The 18532-nt window shown below is 45.8% G+C and overlaps 1 protein-coding gene across 10 annotated transcripts in view; it reads right to left on the bottom strand.

Annotated features, from left to right (window-relative positions):
* Positions 1-18079, bottom strand: part of ARHGEF11 (Rho guanine nucleotide exchange factor 11) — a 112856-nt gene extending 94777 nt beyond the window's left edge. For 6 of the 10 annotated variants that reach the window (XM_074389635.1, XM_074389637.1, XM_074389639.1 and 3 more), the window contains exon 1: positions 16463-18079. In XM_074389635.1, coding sequence (XP_074245736.1) covers positions 16463-16494 — 32 coding nt within the window. In that variant the 5' untranslated portion in view covers positions 16495-18079. The remainder of the gene's footprint in view (positions 1-16462) is intronic. The other 4 variants (XM_074389636.1, XM_074389638.1, XM_074389640.1 and 1 more) reach the window with 1 other exon arrangement.
* Between the last annotated feature and the right edge of the window lie 453 nt (positions 18080-18532).

The following is an 18532-nucleotide window of genomic DNA, read 5'->3' as shown; positions in this document are numbered from 1 at the left end:
ATTGTCTGGTTGTGGGTACTATGGGAGTATTTACAGGTAACAGAGGCACAAGAAAAGATAATCAGATGTCATACAAAAATCAAAAGGGACCTACATGGTGAGAGCTTTAGGAAAAAGAAGAAATCCACATCAAGGAGAGTTAATGAGGTACGACTTCACTAGGAAGTTGATTTTGGACGGGTATTTGAAGGAGAGGATGGACAAAAAAGTAACAATAAAGGAGTTAAATAACCGTGGCAAACAAATTTTCCAAAAGTAACTGCAACAGTAGCTCCCATCCCTGGCGTTTTTCCAGAGCCTTACCACTGCCCATCAGAGGTGGCGTCTATGTCTTCTCCCCATCCTGGGCTGGCCTTTGTGACTGCCTCAACTAACGGACCCCCCAGGCTAGCTCATCAAGACATCACCTCTGCAAATGTCTTGTGATGCTTGCTCTGAGAGCCTTCACCCTCCTTGTATGAAGTCAGCTACTCTGAGGTCGCCATGGAGAAAGATAATCTAGAGATTCCAGAGAAAGGGTGGTGGAGGAGAGAAAGAGAGAACCCTCAAGAGCTCTAGCTGTTTCAAGCCCCAGCTCTTTGAGTCCTCCCAGCAAGGGTGCCAGAGTGAAGAAGCCTTTGGAAGCCCAGCCTTGTCCCTATATGACTACAGCTGCATGAGAGACCTCCAGTCAGAACAACTGCTTGACTCAGCACAATCAACCTCCAGAATTCTGAGCAAAATAAATGATTTGAATTATGTTAAGCCCCTGTTGGGGAGCAACAGATAAACTGAATAATACTGATCTGGGCAAAAGCTCTAAAAGCAGGCAGGACAGGCAAGTCACATCCAGGGGATGGGGAACTGGCTTGCCAAGTAGAGACTACAAGACGTGAAGTAATGATATAATAATAGCTGACATTTATTGAATTCTTAACTACATCAGGTATTTTGCTAAGCACTTCACATGCATTATTTTTATTTAATCTTCAGAGGAACCTCATGAAAGAAATACTTTTTCCCCTCATTTTCCAAAGGGAAAAACAGGCTTAGAAGGGTTAAGTAGCAGGAAACCTAGATTGATTCAACATAAAATTCATACCCCTAATAACCAGACTGGACTGCAACATAGTGGTGAGTAGAACCCTAAAAGAGTGACTAAATTGCCTAAGATTAAATAAATTAGATTTGAACGAATCTCAGAGATCAAATCCAACTTTCCCACTTTACAATAGATAAAAGTAAAGCCAAGAAAGGTTAAATGACTTAGCTTAAAACTGTATCCACTCCTCTACAACAAAAGCACAAATAACCCAAATTTTTAAATGGGCAAAGGATTTGAGTAGACATTTCTCCAAAGAAAATATGCAAATAATCAACATAAAAGATGCTTGGCATCTTTAAGCACTAAGGAAATGCAAACCAAACCACCATGAGATACCATTTCACACCCACAAGGCTAGCTACAATCAAAAAGAAAGACAGTAAGTGTTGGTAAAGATACGGAGAAACTGGCTGGGTTTGGTGGCTCATGCCTATAATCCCAGCACTTTGGGAGGCTGACGTGGGCAGATCACTTGAATCCAGAAGTTCGAGAACAGCTAGGCAACATGGTGAAACTCTCGTCTGTCTCTACTAAAAATACAAAAAAACTAGCTGGGCATGGGGGCGTGCACCTGTAGTGCCAGCTACTCAGGAGGCTAACGTGGGAGAATCACCTGAGCTTGGGAGGTCACGGCTGCAGTGAGCTGAGATTGCACCACTGCACTCCAGCCTGGGCAACTGAAGTGAGACCCTGTCTCAAAACAAAAAAAAAGATACGGAAAAACTGGACCCTCACATATTGCTTGTGGGAATGTGAAAGGGTGCAACCACTTTGGTTTTTGTTTTTGAAATGGAGTCTCACTCTGTTGCCCAGGCTGGAGTGCAATGGCACAATCTCAGCTCACTGCAACCTCTGCCTCCCAGGTTTAGGCGATTTTCCTACCTCTCAGCCTCCTGAGTAGCTGGGAGTACAATCACCTGCCACCATGCCCAGCTAATTTTTGTATTTTGAGTACAGATGGGGTTTCACCATATTGGTCAGGCTGGTCTTGAACGCCTGGCTTCAGGTGATCCACCTGCCTCAGCCTCCCGAAGTGCTTGGGTTACAGGTGTGAGCCACCGTGCCTGGCTGTGCAACCACTTTGGAAGACAGTTTGGCAGCTCTTCAGAGTTCCCAAATGATCAGCAAGTCCCCTCCTAGATATACGCCCAAGAGAAATGAACACGTATGTCCGCACAAAAACCTGCATACAAATGTTCCTATCAGTATTATGCATAATAGTCAAAAAGTGGAAACAACCCAAATGTCCATGAACTGATAAATGGATAAACAAAAAGGAGTCTATCCATACAGTGGGATATTATTAAACCATAAAAAGAATGAAGTACTTATACATATTAAAACATGGTTAAATCTTTAAAATATCATGCTAAGTGAAGGAAGCCAGACACAACAAACCACATACTGTATTATTACATCTACATGAAATGTTCAGAATAGGCAAAACCATAGAGACAAAAAGTAGATTAGTGGTTTTCAGGGGCTGGGGGAAGCGGGCAATGAGGAGCGACTGCTCATGGGCCAAGGTTTCTTTGGGGGTGATTAAAATGTCCTGGAATTAGACAGTGATGATGGCTGTACAACTCTGTGAATATACTAAAAATCACTGAACTGTACACTCTAAAACAGTGGATTTTATGGTACGGTATATCTCAATAAAGCTGTTAACTAAAAAAATTGTATCCTTTTTTTCAATAAAACCATCCTGAGCATCCATTCATTACACAGTCCCAGGCACCATAGTGTACACAAAGATAGGATCCCTGAGTAGCTTAAAGACGCTGCACTGCGAAGTGGTAGAGTGCCGAGCCACTTCTGAGGAGACTGCGTCTTTCCCAGCCTCACAGAAACTTTACCAGGCCCCAGCGTGCCACTATCCCCACCATTAACCAATGAGGAGGCAAAAGACAGGGAGTTATCCTCTTCTTAGACAGTGACTGCAAACCTCAGGTCCTAAAGGGCCCATGGACAAGATTGTGTTGGGAAGAGACAGAAAAACCTGGACGACTTGACTCCTGGTTTATCTACAGAGGTTACCTTTCACTACTTTCAGGCAAATCTGATGTCTGGCTCCCTTAAGAATGACACATTTTTACCACCAAGCCTTGACAGGGGTACAGGAAAAGAGGAACAGCACTAGGTGAGCGCTCAGTAGGCACAGGATTTTTTTTTTTTTTTTTTAATTCCAACTCCATTACTTTTTAGTTTGTAGACCTTAAGCAAGTTACTAAAGCCTCCCTGGGCATGTTTCCCTAGCTAAAAAATGAAAATGAAAAAATGCTTGCCCTGGACCACCTCAATGAGATAATGGACAAAAGACACTTTGCCAACTACATAGTGTGCTGCAGAAATACAAAGAAGCCTCATTATCACTGCACTCTTATCTTGGTCCTCAAGCTTTCATCCTTCTCTTCCCATGAATTATGTCCCCCCCACCCCCACTTTAAAAACTGACTTCTCTTCTTGACTGTAATTCCTCCTTAAACCTGTCACATCTTTCCTCCTGCCTCTCCCACAGCAGTCATAAACCCAGGTCTTACAAAATGCATTTATACATTGGATCACAACTAATCATAATAATTTTATACACTTGCTTGTTGTCTGTCTTGCCCCAACAGAACAAAAGTTCCAGTGTATCTATCCCCAGTGCCTGGAATGTTGCCTAACATGTAATAGGTATTCAGTAAAAGTGTTAAATGAATTTAAAAATTCCCATAGGCCAGACCAACAAATGGGAAGTAAGATCTTAATGAGGGCGTGGTCTCTCCCCCTATACCCTGCCCAGTTCTTCCTCAACCTGTCGCGCCTCAAGTTCAGGACGAGTAAAAAGACGTGTCTGCAGGCATGAGCTACAGCAGAAGTGTAGCTACCAACCCTGAACTAGACTGAGCTAAGAGAACTAGGATTTCCGCTGGGTTTCCGATTGCTTAACTAAATGATCCTAAGGCCCGAAGTGTTATTTAGGAAACCCTCTGGCACAGGAACTTCCAGGCCGTGTCACGTACCTACCACTGTCCTCTGACCCACACCTGCATCTCAGACTCAGAGCCATTGGTCTGGAGAACCTGGAAATGATGAGAAATGGCCCCACTGATACACAGGGCAAAAAGAAAAGCAGAAGAGGAGGAAGAGGCTTGAAGGTCAGGGGACTCTCAGAAACCACAGTTGTGTGGTCCTGAACCCAATTTCAAGAGAAGTGGCAAAGGCTCTAGAATAGAACCCCAGAACTGCATGGGATCCCTACTCCCACCCCTTGAGCAGAGAAGCCATAGTGGGGGTGTGGACTCCCACAGGGGTAGAACAACCTCCCACTCTGCGGAAGTATGTTCTGGGGCTGTAAGCTCTTTCAGTGCAGGAACCATGTTTTAAGAGCTCTAACAACATTCTAAGAAGCAACGATGATATTCCAAGGATCCTTCCCACTAGAAAATTCAGAACCTAGGATCAGTTTGAGGAAATGTATTCTCTCTCTTAACCCAAAACTGAATTATTAAAATTATGTATATTTGATTTTGACATTTACTATAAGCTTTGACATTTATTTAGTGTATGACTCTTCTGGGCTTTAATTTTGAAATCACAAAAAAATCCTGTAAACCCACCATCCTTAGAGATCTCTAGTAGACAGGATTTATTTGCATCTGTGTCAGAGGTAAGCAGAAATGGGCTAAGCAAGGTTTCCCAGATGGGGAGCTTATGTTAAGCTTACAAAACGACCAGTCTGCTCCAAGGTATTCACAATCCACTGAAGCAATTCCCAGCAGAGTAGAGCCACTAACAAGTTTTGAAATAGACAATGAACAAAAGTTCTGTTCTAAGAACATAAAAAGAGTCTGTTAAGAGCATGGATGTCATAAGGCAGTGACTCTGGAAGCACAGAATGCCAGCACTGGCATCATCTGGGAAGTTGGTAACAACGCAGACCCTCAGGCCCCAACCTCGGCTCAAACACAGAGTCAGAACATTTGGGATGGGGCCCACAGACCTGTATTTTAACAAGTTCTCCAGCTGATTCTAAAGTAGTCTAAAGGTTGAGCACCTCTAACCTAGGGTAATACATCCCTACCTTGAAAAAAATTAAAGTCCTACTGACAGGACCAGGAGCTACATTTGTTTTTCCTTTCTGATGAAACTTCATGAAAGAACTGACTAGCCTGTGTCCATCACCATTTCCTCACCTCCTGTTCTCACTTGGATCCGCTGCAAACTGGTTCCTGCCCTTGCTCGTGCCCAGGTATCACTCACCGAGGTCATGAACATCCTCTTAGTTACTAAGTTCAGGCATTTCTCTGTCCTTTTTGTCCATGACCTCTTGGGAGAACTTGACATGGTTAATCCTTCCCTCCCTTCACTCCAGAGGCCCCTCACTGCCCTGGCTCTTTCTGTCACTCCCTGCCAGTCTCTTCTGCAGGCTCACCTTCCTTCACCTCCCTTTTAAATGTATGCCTCTCAGGGTTCTGTGCGCAGCCCTCTCCTCTCTCTATACCCTGCCCTTGGACAGTCTTATGCCTCCACTGCTCTGGCTAGGTGTTGATGACCTGCTAATATGATTCTCTATCCCAGAACACCCTCCTGACCTCCAGCCCAAGCTCCAGTTGCCGGCTGAACAGCTTTCCTTGGATCTCCCACAGGCACTTCAAACGCACCATGTCCAAAGGGATGCTGACCCCCTCCTCCTCTCTCCTCAACCATGTTATGCTCTTCCTAGAGTTCCTTTTTTTTATTGAATAGTACTACCCAGTAGCCCAAGACAAGAGTAAGGGTGTCATCCTTGCCCCACACTCTCCTTCATCCCCATATAACCCTTGCCTCCCCCAGGCCCACATAATCAACTTCGTAATCTCTGATCTCTCATTTTTCTCCATCTCCACCAAACTCACTTCTGTAGCACAGACCACACTCATCTCTTGTCCAGGTTACTGCAAAGGTCTCCTAACCCATCTTCCCTCTTCACCCTTTTAATCCCATGTCTACATTGTAGCCAGGATGATCTTGCTTTTGTAAAAGCATATCTGATCATGTCACCCCCTATTTAAAATCTCACAATGGTCTTCCACTGCCCTCAGAAGCAAGTCCAAGGTCTCTAGGACAGAGCATTACAGGGTCCTCAGGCCCTGTCCTACTCGTTTTCCTTTTCTCCAGTTTCATTTAATTAACGGTTCAATGGTCTCACTACAGATCACGGCTACTTGCAATTCTCACAACACCATGCTCTTTCTTGCTTGAGGCTTCTGTACCTGCTGCTCCCTCTGCCTAGAGCAGGCGTCCCCAAACTACGGCCCGCGGGCTTCATGCGGCCCCCTGAGGCCATTTACCCGGCCCCCCGCCGCACTTCAGGAAGGGGCACCTCTTTCATTGGTGGTCAGCGAGAGGAGCACAGTATGTGGCGGCCCTCCAACGGTCAAGGGACAGTGAACTGGCCCCCTATGTAAAAAGTCTGGGGACGCCAGGCCTAGATTTTCCCTTTCTCCAGCCTGGCTTTTATTTTTTGGCCTCAATGTAAAGGTCCTTCCCTCTAGGAAACCTTCTTTACGTGTCTCTCCCAGTGCTTCAACTATTACCACAGGACTAAGTTTGGGTGCTATCATATTTACTTCTGTCTCCCTCCACAAAACCAAAAGCTCCTTAAGGACAACGTGTGCAATGTATTCTGGTTGAATCCTTGATGTCTAGCACTACAATAAGTGAAGACTTGTTAAACAGACCAAGCTTCTTATTTGAGGGGTGGCATGAATGTTCCCAAACGTGAAACGCTGTTCCTGTGAAGACACTGAAATCCTAGTGGTATTTTTTCCCCTCTCCCTAGGGCTCTGAGGGGAAGAGGGTCTGTGGTTCTAGCTGCACACAAGGTCCTATTCACTCAGCTATTTACTACACTCTCTCCAGCCACCTCCCCCCAGAACAACAGTGGCCTTTCTCTGCAGCAGCAGTCTCTTGGGGAGAAACTTCTGAAGGCCCTGCTCTGGGAAATGAATGGGGCCAGCCTGGGGCAGGCGGGACAGTGGCAGGGTAGGCCTTGTGCCCATGAGACCCCTGCAGGGAAAGGCAGCCCGGAAACCAAGCCGCCAATGGGGAAATCCCCAGAACTCGGAGAGGCTGAAGGCAGGCAACCCCAACAAGGCTGCTCTGCCCCTGGAAGACATACCAAGTACCAAAGACCTAGCACCCAACGAGAACAAGAGGAATTTTGGTCTTAGTTCCTGGCAGGAATGTTTAGAGCTTGCTTTCTTAACATCCCTTGGCTAGGCATAGAAGGAATCAGCACTATCAAGAATGAGCTATGTTCTGAGTCAGGAAAGAACACGTAGGGACAACTCTTAGTTGTCTAAAGAGAACTAAGCTGGGCCAAAGAAGACACTCCTGAACCCTTAGGAACAGGATAAAACACAAGACCCATATAAAAGAGTGGAATAGAACCAACATAACAGTCTACCATGTGCTAAGATAGTCTGCCAGAATTTTTACACAAATTATTTTGTACAAGTAAATCAGAGTTGAACTGCTGTATGTTTGTGCAAAAGGAATGCTGAATAATATAAATGTGTAGGGTTTGGTGATATGAACCAGCAAAGGCTTCCTTGAGGAAATAAGAGCAATGGAGTTGGGGGAAGACAAAGAACACTGATACAAAGGTGTGCAAAGAGGGATGTGGGCCCAGAAATCAGGCTGGTCTACCTGAAGCAGGGTGACAGGGTACAGTAATGCGACCTATGATTAGTGAGATGTGGGCTAAACTGAAGAAAGAAGTCATGAATCCCAAGCTGGGAGCATGGGCTAGAAAGGAAAGACACTGTGTGTCTAGCAAAGGATCTGCCTTGGGATGAGCACTTAGGCCTCCTGATTTTTAACTACTGTCCTGTGTTTGTTCAGCACAGTCCCACACCATGCCTGTCCATCCTTAGTTGAGAATCAGCACAGGACTGAGGGTAACCCAAGCATTCTAGTATTCTAGTAGCAGCTGAGGAGAGTTTAGGACAATCTGGGGTCCCTGCCAATCCAAATGCTCTAACAACACTCACCATATGTTTGGCACCATGGAATTCACAAAATGCTTTTACACAAATTATCCTGATCACACAGCTAGTCGGCCACTGAGCTTGGGCTCACTTTAAGTCCTATGTTCTCCACATTAGGCTACTAGAATGCCTTCTACATAAACGGCCCTCCAGCCCTGGAGCTTCGTCAGCTATGTGGGAATGAGATGTGGCTGATTAATCACGATCCATCAGATATATGCTCATCTCCTCAAACCATGACCCAACTTCCTAAGGGAGCTCCCAAAACTGATTCTGCCCACTTTTCTTTTTTGTTGTTTTTTTTGTTTGTTTGCTTTTTTTGAGATGGAGTCTTGCTCTGTTGCTCAGGGTGGAGTGCAGTGGAGGGCAGGATTCTTGGCTCCCTGAAACCTCCATCTCCCGGGTTTAAGTGATTCTCCTGCTTCAACCTCCCAAGCAGCTGGGACTACAGGTGTGCACCACCACACCTGACTAATTTTTGTATTTTTACTAGAGACGGGGTTTCACCATATTGGCCAGGCTGGTCTCAAATGCCTCACCTCAGGTAATCCACACACCTCCCAAAGTGCCAGGATTAAAAAGTGTGTGAGCCACCCCACCTGGACTCCCACTTCTCTTAAAAGGTTGTGTTGAAGAACTGTAAAACTATGTGGTAGAAATGGCCTAACCTAAGGGTCTTAGGAAGGTTAAGTATCCACTGTATTCAGTAAATTGCTAGGTATCAATGGCAGACAAAACGACTTTTACTGAAGATCCTATTCTATCAATAGCACGACCCTTTTCCTAGTCCACCAGTCTCATACATTTAGGAATAAAATTTGATTCAGGGCAGGGCTCGGTGGCTCATACCTGTAAGCCCACAGTACTGTGGGAGGCGGAGGTGGGCAGATCACTTGAGGTCAGGAGTTTGAGACTGGCCAGGCCAACATGGCAAAACCTCGTCTCTACTAAAAATACAAAAAAATTAGCCAGGGATGGGGGCAGGGGCCTGTAATCCCAGTTACCTGGGAGGCTGAGGCAGGAGAATTGCTTGAACCCAAGAGGCAGAGGTTGCACTGAGCCAAGATCATGCCACTGCACTCCAGTCTGAACAAGGAGAGTGAAACTCTGTCTCAAAAAAAAAACCAAAAAATAAACAAAAAAAAAAACATATTGATTCGGCCTTAAAATACTGGTTAATTCTGCTACCAAAATGTCTCGGGAATCCTGCCACTCTTTGTCCCCATCATAACCATTCTGATTCAGAAGCTCACTATCTTTTCCTAAGATCGCTACAAAACTCCTAGGCTTCCTAACCCCAAGATCTCTTCCACTCTACATATTAATATCAGAATTCTCTCTTGAAACACTATTTTTATCACTTTATGATATATAAACCTTCCCTGGCTCCCTTTCTACTATCACATAAAGCCTGACTCCCTTTATTCTCCCTACCCCACCCACCTTATCAATCTACTTTCTCTCTGCTCTATAATCATCTTAACACTTGCAGACCGCACGGTGTTGGTGCTACCCCAGACAGAACCTTGCTTACGTTGCTTCTCTAGTCTGAAATGGCCTCCTCTCTTTCTTCGACCTGAGTAATTCCTAACTGAATAATAATGCCTAATAATTCCACCTATGGCTATTTTCATTAGCACCAACCTTTGGCTCTTTTCTAAATGTACATTTTGGTGTACATAAGAATTCAGCAATTATGTACCATCTTTTTATTTTGTGTTGTTTTGTTAATAACATTTCCCAACAAGAATGTAAGCTTGAGGCCGGGCGCAGTGGCTCACGCCTGTAATCCCAGCACTTTGGGAGGTCTAGGTGGGCGGTTCACTTGAGGTCACGAGTGCGAGACCAGCCTGGCCAACATGGTGAAATCCCGTCTCTACTAAAAGTACAAAAATTAGCCAGGTGTGGTGGCATGTGTCTGTAATCCCAGCTACTCAGGAGGCTGAAGCAGAGAATCGCTTGGAGGTGGAGGCTGCAGTGAGCTAAGATCATGCCACTGCACCCCAGCCTGGGCAACTGAGTGAGACTCCAACTCAAAAAAAAAAAAAAAAAAAAAGAATGTAAGCTCTACATTCTCATGTATTATCTCTCAGAACACTGAGAACTGTGCTGGGCACTGAGCCATCTGATAAACATTTTGAGTCCAACCAGCCAACTGTCAGGCATCACAGACCACAGGTCATCACTTGGAGGGCTGCTAGATTGGTTCCCTATGTGATTTGAGGCCAGGCTGTGCCTGTTGACTACAGATCCCATTACACCATTTTGTAGGGGCTGCTCCCAAGTAATGGAGAGAACGGAGCAAGGGCTGGAAAGCAAGACTCTGAAATTATTTCAGTCTACCTTTTCAAAGCCCCTTTCTCACACATTCGTGTCTTAGTATGCTATTCTTTAAAATGAGGAGGAAAATCTTAAAGAAGTCAACAAAGGTAATAGAGGGATACTAGTGACTTTAAGGCCTATGCTGAAATCAGAATAGAAAAACAATAAAATGGTTTTAAATCCTGGCAGAGGAGGTTTCATATCCAAAGGGATTTGTAATTGTTGAACTGATGGACTCACCCTCCAGACAACTGAAAATGGGAGAGGCCCTCAGCCTGTCTTTACTAGCTTAAGAGATACCCTTATTGGAGTCAAGAGGAAAGGGCAAGAGGATCCCTTAAGGTCCTGCCAGATTTTTGTGATTTTTTCACTGAAATCTGTCCAGTTGTTTTGGTAGGATAAATTGGGGTGTTCTTCCAGACCTTAAGAACACCTTCCAGGCCTGGCATGGTGGCTCACACCCATAATCCCAGCACTTTGGGAGGCTGACGTGGGTAGATGGCCTGACCTCAGGAGTTTGAGACCAGTTTGGGCAACATGGTAAACCTCGTATCTAAAAACAATACAAAAATTAGCCAGGTATGGTGGCACATGCCTGTAGTTCCAGCTACTCAGGAGGTTGAAGTGGGTAGATCACCTGAGCCGGGGGAGGTCAAGGCTGCAGTGAACCGTGGTCATGCCACTGGACTCCAGCCTGGGCGACAGAGTGAGACCCTGTCTCAAAAAACAAAACAAAATCACCTCCCAAATCCTATTCCAATTCTATTAGGGGTCACAGATCTCTCAGTTCCTCCGATGTTTCCATGTCCCTGTACTTCCACCTTCTCTCCCATTTGATCAGGCAGCTTTGTTCTCTGTTCTTTTCAAACTTTCACTTTCACTAGTTTTCAGGAAAGTCAGATAATGATTTCTGAAAGACCATTTTGCCCACTGAAAAGACACAAGGCATTCCATTCTGTTTTCAGAGGCTCCAAGAACGTAATAGCTAAAAGGAATAAAATCTTAGAGGCTAGCTAGTCTAATTCCCTCATGTGTCCAGATAAGAAATCTGAGGTTGAGGGCAGGTGAGCACCTTTGCAAGGTCATTCACTCAGCTGCTAAAAGCTGGCCCCAACACCCACATCTATTACCTCAGACGCTGCGTTCTTTCCTCAGAACTCCAAACCTCCTTTCACAAAAAATCCAACATGACTTTTTATGAAGTTACACTTTTTTCTTTTTGAGGCTAGGCTCAGAAACTTCTTCAGTCCTGTCTACCCCATGGGGCAAAGGAGTGATCTTGCATGCCACTAGCAGGTCTATGCTTGGGTCTTTTCCCAGTGCAGTGATTAACAGAAGAAGGAAGAACACGGTCCACAGCAATGAGAGTTTCCAAGCCACGTGATGTATCTTCGAATTCAGTTTAAAAAAATAATAAACTAATAAAATGGATTTTTAAAGGCAATGCCACTATGAAGAGGCGAAACAGATTGGGTCAATATAGATTAAAATAAGTCCTCTCATGTTTATAGAACTCAACAGTTAACAAAGTCTTTTCACATACATCAGATTATCAAAACTTTAAAGCAGCAAGAAACACTATACAAGCTGGAGTTTCTAAACTCCATTCCACAGAGGCTGTGAGCTTCTAGAACTCCTTGACCTTTACACTAACTTGGGGATTAGCTATGTACCGTTCACAAAATCTTTTTATTTTTTTATGAACTCGTGTTGTCATTTAATTTCTTATTTCTTATCTATTAAAAAAGCTAAACAAACAAAGTAATCAAAGGGCATTCTTTCAGAAATGCTTTTGAGTATCTGAAGTTAAGCTTAGTCTGCTCCTACTCATAATGGTGATTAATCACCAAATGTTTCAGCTGCAAATCATTGTGTCTCTTATCTCACACCCCTAGATAGAAACAAGGGTACATTTTGAAAAAGACTCAGCATTTCAGGGGACTTACTATGTGTAGCTCTGGATCCCTGTCACCATGCTGGGAGGCCAACCTTCTCATCTAGGTAGAAGCTCAGCTAAATGTCTGGGCTTCTATAGAAGAGCTCAGTAACGACCAGAAGCAAAGGTGGGAAGAGATTCCTGACAGGGAACAGTTGCTGGGTCTGGATTTATTTTGAATTAGGAAAGCCATATGCTTTTAAGACAAGGAATGGCCAGAGATCACAGAACGAATCCCTTCCAGCCCCATCAGTGACATACATTTAAGCTGAGCCGAGGTAGATGAAGTCTCTCGTTCATCAGAATTCCTGGGAAGGAGATTCAGTAACCTTTCTCTTCTCATACTCTTCTAGTACCCTGTCTAATGGAAAAATATTCCTTCCTCCTGACCCCATGCACTTCTGCAACAATAAAGCCAGTTCACTCTGCTTAATTCTTCAAAATGATGTAAAGATTTCAGTCACCTTTAATTTGGTTTGGGCTACTTAGCTCAGAAAGTTGTCCACAAAGCTAAATCAAATCTGTGAATTTACCATCTAAAATTTACATAGAGTTTACAGTTTAGAAAATAATTTGAAATACATAACTCGTTTGATTTGCTCTTTTCAACAGGTCTGTGAGAGAGATGAAATAAACATTATACTCCTCAAATGACACACCATATAAAAATGTTTGAGAACTGGATTGTACTTCACAGAAATGAGCTACTACTGCTTTACACATGAGGAAGCCAGAGGAGGCATGTGACTTACCCAAGGTCACATAGTTAAGGGGAAAGCCAGGACTCAAACCACAAACTCTTGGCCTACAGTACTTTGGTTTGATCCTCATACGAACTAACTTTGGGCAGAGGAGAGATGTTTCACGAATGCAAACCCCTAACCCACTTGTCCATCTCAAAAATATTTGCCATGGGGAACCAGGCTAAAGGATACAGATGGCTTAGCAAAACTCGTGACCACTCCCATGAAAAATAATTCAGTATCATCATCCCTGTTTGCAATAGCAAACACATTTTTAGAAACTCTTGAAAGGAATATATATTAATAGGCAGTAAGTTGCTCACAGATAAAAACGGAAAGGGACATGAGCAGCTACACTTTAGCCCATCTTTCAATAATAACTGATCAACACTGAAAGATAAAGATTAGTTGCCAATACTTTATGGTTTCTATGGACCCAGGAGTCACTCTCGAACAGGGTGCTACAGGGAATAAAAGACTGCCAAGTAAATATTCCAAAGTCTTCTTACTCTGAGCTATATTCTCTTTCTAAATACATAGCCCTTTATTATGTCATTTATCTTCCAGAAAATACACATTACCTAGCATACCTTCTCTAACTGACCCCATTTGACTACATTTGAAATTAACGTGAATGTTGAAACAATCTGAAATGAAAGATTTTATAGTTGCGGATCCGTTCAATTCATTCCAACATTCATTTGTCAAACATTTCTTGAGTACTCACCACATGCAAGACGCGAAGCTAGGCACACAGAATATAACACAAGCAAACCAAACTGTCGCTGCTTGCGTGGAGCTTACAGTCTGGTGTTGCTTAATGTGGTCTTCAGGAGTCTTATATCTTTCTAAGTCCCCCAGTTGCATGCTTTTTCTGTGGGCAAGAACTGTTGCCTTAATTTCTAAAACTCTCTTACAGCACCTTACACTAGGTTCTCTACACAGCAAACTGATAAACTGAAAGAATACTGGACTCCATTATCTGCAGCATTTTATTCCTTTCAGTGTGATTTAAGACTGCAATTATTTAAAATCCATAGAGTCTTGAGCCTGATGTCCAAAGTTCTGATCGAATAAGCCTACAGCTAAGTGGGGAGGATTCAACGCAGCTAGCTGGGGATGACTGAAGGGGTTCTGAATCCTAGCACTCAGATTATCTGGGGATATCTGAAGGGGATCTGAGTCTTAGCACTCACTCTTAACAGGAAAGAGAGTCAGGCAGGGTGGAGGTGAGGAATACCCTTACCCTGCAAAGTTGCACTATCTCATAGGAGAAAATAGTGCTTTAACTATAGGATTTACAAGTCTAAACCCCAAGACTGAAACCCCCAGGTAGGAGCCCCAAGACAGAAGCCCCAAGACAGGAAAGTGGTAGGGAAGACCTTGACTGCTGGTGGGTAATTACCCTACTGCCAAAGAGAAAGAAGAAAACGGTGCCGCACACATTCTACAGGCCCAGTATAGAAACCTAGTTGGATATGATGGGGCAATGAAAGGGCCACAGATTCAGACCTGTATTTGAATCTCTAAGTCCAGATTCAGTCACTAGCCAGGCAAGATGGCACTGGGCAAGCTGGGTAGCCTCTCTGAGCCTCAGTTTCTCCTTCTGTGAAACGTGAACAATAACCTCTGACGTTTCTGTCTACCTCACAGAACCATGAGATGATGTTTTGTGAAAGCACTTAGGAAACTGTAATGTGCTGGGCAAATCCTGAGATTTTTATCTATGAGGATATCCAAATTCCCAGAGGAGTGTCTCACATCAATGTAGGAACCCTCACTGCCTCCTCCTTCTTGCACCCCCAAAACTTGGGTTTCCATCTTCTCAAATCCCTGAATTTACCGGAAAGAGTTCACCATTCAAATCTTAAAAAGGCAAGTACACTAATTCTCAAACTCCAAGAGGATGAAAAGGGAAGAAGGGCAGCCATGTAAACCCTTCCAACTCCTCACCTTGACATGCCTCAGTTCTCCCTTTCCAAGGGTCAAACTGCAGAGAGGCCAACAGAAAGGGGAAGGGAGGTCTGAACCGGCCACATATCCTTGTGGCTGCCTGCCTCCTCTTCGCCACTGCTAAGTCAGTTCCCATCTAGGGATTGCTGAACTAATCTAAATGGGACTCTGAGGCAATGCAGAGATTAGTGCTTGGGAAAGAGAGATTATATGCATTTTAGGCCACATTCCACAGCCAAAAGGAAATTAATAGCACGGATAACCGAAGGTGGACTGGGCATGGAGGGAGCAATTGCCTCCTTGCAAATAGTCTTCATTTTCTCTCCAATAATATTTTTTCCAGGCCCAGTCCTTTCATTTGCTTATTCAGTCCTTCAATCACCCATCTATCCAGTTAGAATGTGTGCAGTGCCCACAAAACACCCCTCCACCACCCCGCAAGATTCTTATGGGGAGAAGGGTTGAGGTGGGGTAGGGGAAGGAAGAGGCAGGCACCTTACAAAGTTGTACCAGTCATTTGGAGGAAAGAATTGCAACCACACTGTAACATTACCAGTGACAGAGGTGGCTGGGCGGACTCTTGGGGGAAGGAGCATCATGTGCTCAGACTCTGAGGGCAGTGCCGCTGCCCAGCAGGCCTTTGAGCCCAAAACAACAACTCCTTCCGGCTCCAGCCAGAGGAAAGGCCCATTTTGCAGAGTCAAGCTTATTAAGAACGGCTTGGAAGATTAAACCTAGAGCATCAGCTGGTTGGCAGGTCTCAATTTAAACTCTAAGCTCGGAGGAGAGGAAATTCTAATGTGACCTACGCATTTTGGGGCCATGTCAGCTACTGGTAAAAATCCAGACCTGTATGGGTGCAAAGGACGTTTCTGTCCCATCATCCAGGCCAAGAACATCCTCTTCATTTCTAGAAATGAGATCCACCCCACCACCAAGCCCCACCATTCCATAACAACCAGCCTGGTGGAGACCTACGCCCCTCCCAGGACCCTTCTCCCAGCAGCTCCAGCACTTAAAAGCCAGTCCCCATAGTGCACCCCTAGGGACTCACAAGACACGCTTGCACCCACCTGAGGCTGGCAAGTTGGGGGGACTCAAATTCAGCCTCCATCCTGGCAAAAGTCATAAACCACTGGAAACATTTCCCACTCCTTCCCCTCTCCTGGCTTCACTGTTTATTGCTTATATTCAAAAGATGCTGAATCAAGAGCTGTGTTTTGAACACAGACACATAGAGAGCACATAACCACACAGGCTGACAGTCCCCAGAGACAAATGCTCCCAGCCTACCAGTGCCCACAGCCCACTCAGACCCTCATTTTCAACCAGTCATTAAATGCAACACCCTCCCTCCCAGTCTTTCCTTTAGTCAATGTCAAAAAAATCAAATTATTAGCAAACCTACCTGTCTATACTCTGGGGTAACCTTACACTCATGGTTTCTCGGTGTCTCCACGGTTCCAGAATCCTGCAGCTTTGGTGTCTTGATCAGGATTGAATCGCTTGCAATTTTTGAGCAAGGTGAGAGGAGGGTCTCCCAACTTGAAGACTGAATCCTTTCTCCTCCAGCTCTCAGGACCCTGGTAACTGATGCTCCACTCTACTTCTACCAGCGAGCATGATTTCCTTTCTCAGCCCCTCTTCCCCTCCCTCACTTAAAAAAAAAAAAAAAAAAAAAAAACGAAAGGAAAAGGGGAAAAACTATGACCTTCTCAGAAACCAAAAACCCAGCCACAAATCTCTTCAAGGTTAGCACTATGGGCTAAAAAATGAATCACAGAAAAATGTGCCTTTAAAAATCACTGTTAACTGCAAAGTACAGATAAAACCATCCTTTAAATCCAGTTTTCTCAGCTGTCCTTCTGTGGGCAAGAGACCCTCTAGCTCAAAGGGTGAAAAATAATTTTCTAGTCTCCAATGCTTAATATGACAACAGCAAATATATTTCAGGAAAGCAAAAAAAAGGATTAATAAATCCGAAATGGCACTTGGAAAAAAAATCTTCTAGCTGATTTGCACAGTAAAAAAATAAATAAAACCATACAATAGTATGTACACAACGGCACTCCTTCCAAGTCCAATGCAACCCTGGGAACTAAAATTTATGGAGTTCTTTAAAAAAAAAAAAGCTTTTACATTAAATGTTTTGAAATTCTTAAATGAGCCAATTGCACCAAAAAAAAAAAAAAAAAAAAAAAAAGAAAGAAAAGAAAAGAAAAAGAAAAATCAAAGAACACCTGAAATGCAATGCTTTTTACCTTGAAGATGGTAGCAATGATCACAAACCAGAGACAATCTCTGAAAATATTCTCTCCCTTTCTTTTTCCTTTAAACTTGCAGGTTCCTCCACCTACCCCAGACTGATTCTCAGACCCAGCCTACGTTCGGCCTTTTTCTGAAAGACGATTTCCTGAGTTAGTTCTGCTGTTGGGCTCCTCCACATCCAGGCTCCGAAATTTTCTCCTGCCTCAGCCTCCATGAAACGGAGATTTCGCTTCCTCCCGTTCCCCCTTCTCTCTCCCTCTCTCTCGCCCGGCCAGAAAGACGGCTCCCTTATTATTCGTTCGGATTCTGGTCGTGGATTTGAGTTCGGGGAGGGTTTTTCCTCCACACCAGCCTGCTGGAAAATCCGCTCGCCTGCCTCCCCTCGGCCTCTCCTCGCCTCCCTTTCCGCCCCTCGCCTAATCTCGCAGGCAGGAGCCCACCGTGCCTCGCGCAGGACGCCCGGCCCGGCCTCCGGCTCCCGGCGCCGCTCGCCCCGCGCCCGACCGCCGTGTTCCGGCCTTCGCCGCCGCTCGGGACGCCGGGCTCGGAGCACCGGGAGGGCGGCGGCGGCTGCGGCGGCTGCGGCAGGCCGGCACGAGCGGGCGTCCGACTGCCGGCGTCGCGGCCGCGCTCGCCTCCTTCCGGGCCCCTTCCCCCTCGGCTCGCCGCTCGCTCGGGCTCAGGCCCGGCCGGCCGCCCCCTTCCCTCCCTCCTCCTTCCCTGCGAGCCTTTCTCCTTCCCTCGCTCCGGCGGGGCGGGGCCGCAGGCTCCTCCTCCTCGCCGCGCTGCCCGCCGCCCGCCGGCCTTTCCCCTCACGCCGCGGCGGCCGGGGGCGGGGGCGGGAAGCTGAGCGCCCCTGTCGGCCTCGGTTCCCGCGGCGGCGACTCCCGCCGACCGGCCCGCCCCTGTCCCGGCCTTCCTGCGCGCCCTGCCCCCCGCGACCTCTCGTCGTAGCGCCTCGGCCGGTCCCCTCCGCGGCCCCTCCGTCGCCGGCCCTGCCCCTCGGCGCGGCCTAGCGGGTCCCCGGCCCGGCCCGGCTCGGCCCGCGGGCGACCCCGGCCCCGACCCCGCCAGGCACTGCGCGCCGTCCCCGCCGCCGCCGCCGCCACCGGCGCCACCCCTGCCGCCTTCTTGCCGCTTTTCCTCGGCTGCTTTCCCCTTTTATTGACTTCTGCTCCTGAGCCGACCTTTGTCTTCGACCCTCTGCCCG

This window comes from Saimiri boliviensis, chromosome 19 (assembly GCF_048565385.1).
Source record: "Saimiri boliviensis isolate mSaiBol1 chromosome 19, mSaiBol1.pri, whole genome shotgun sequence".
In the NCBI taxonomy this organism is placed as follows: Eukaryota; Metazoa; Chordata; class Mammalia; order Primates; family Cebidae; genus Saimiri; species Saimiri boliviensis.
The sequence above is the reverse complement of the archived record's forward strand: the minus strand, read 5'-3'. Positions and strand labels throughout refer to the sequence as shown.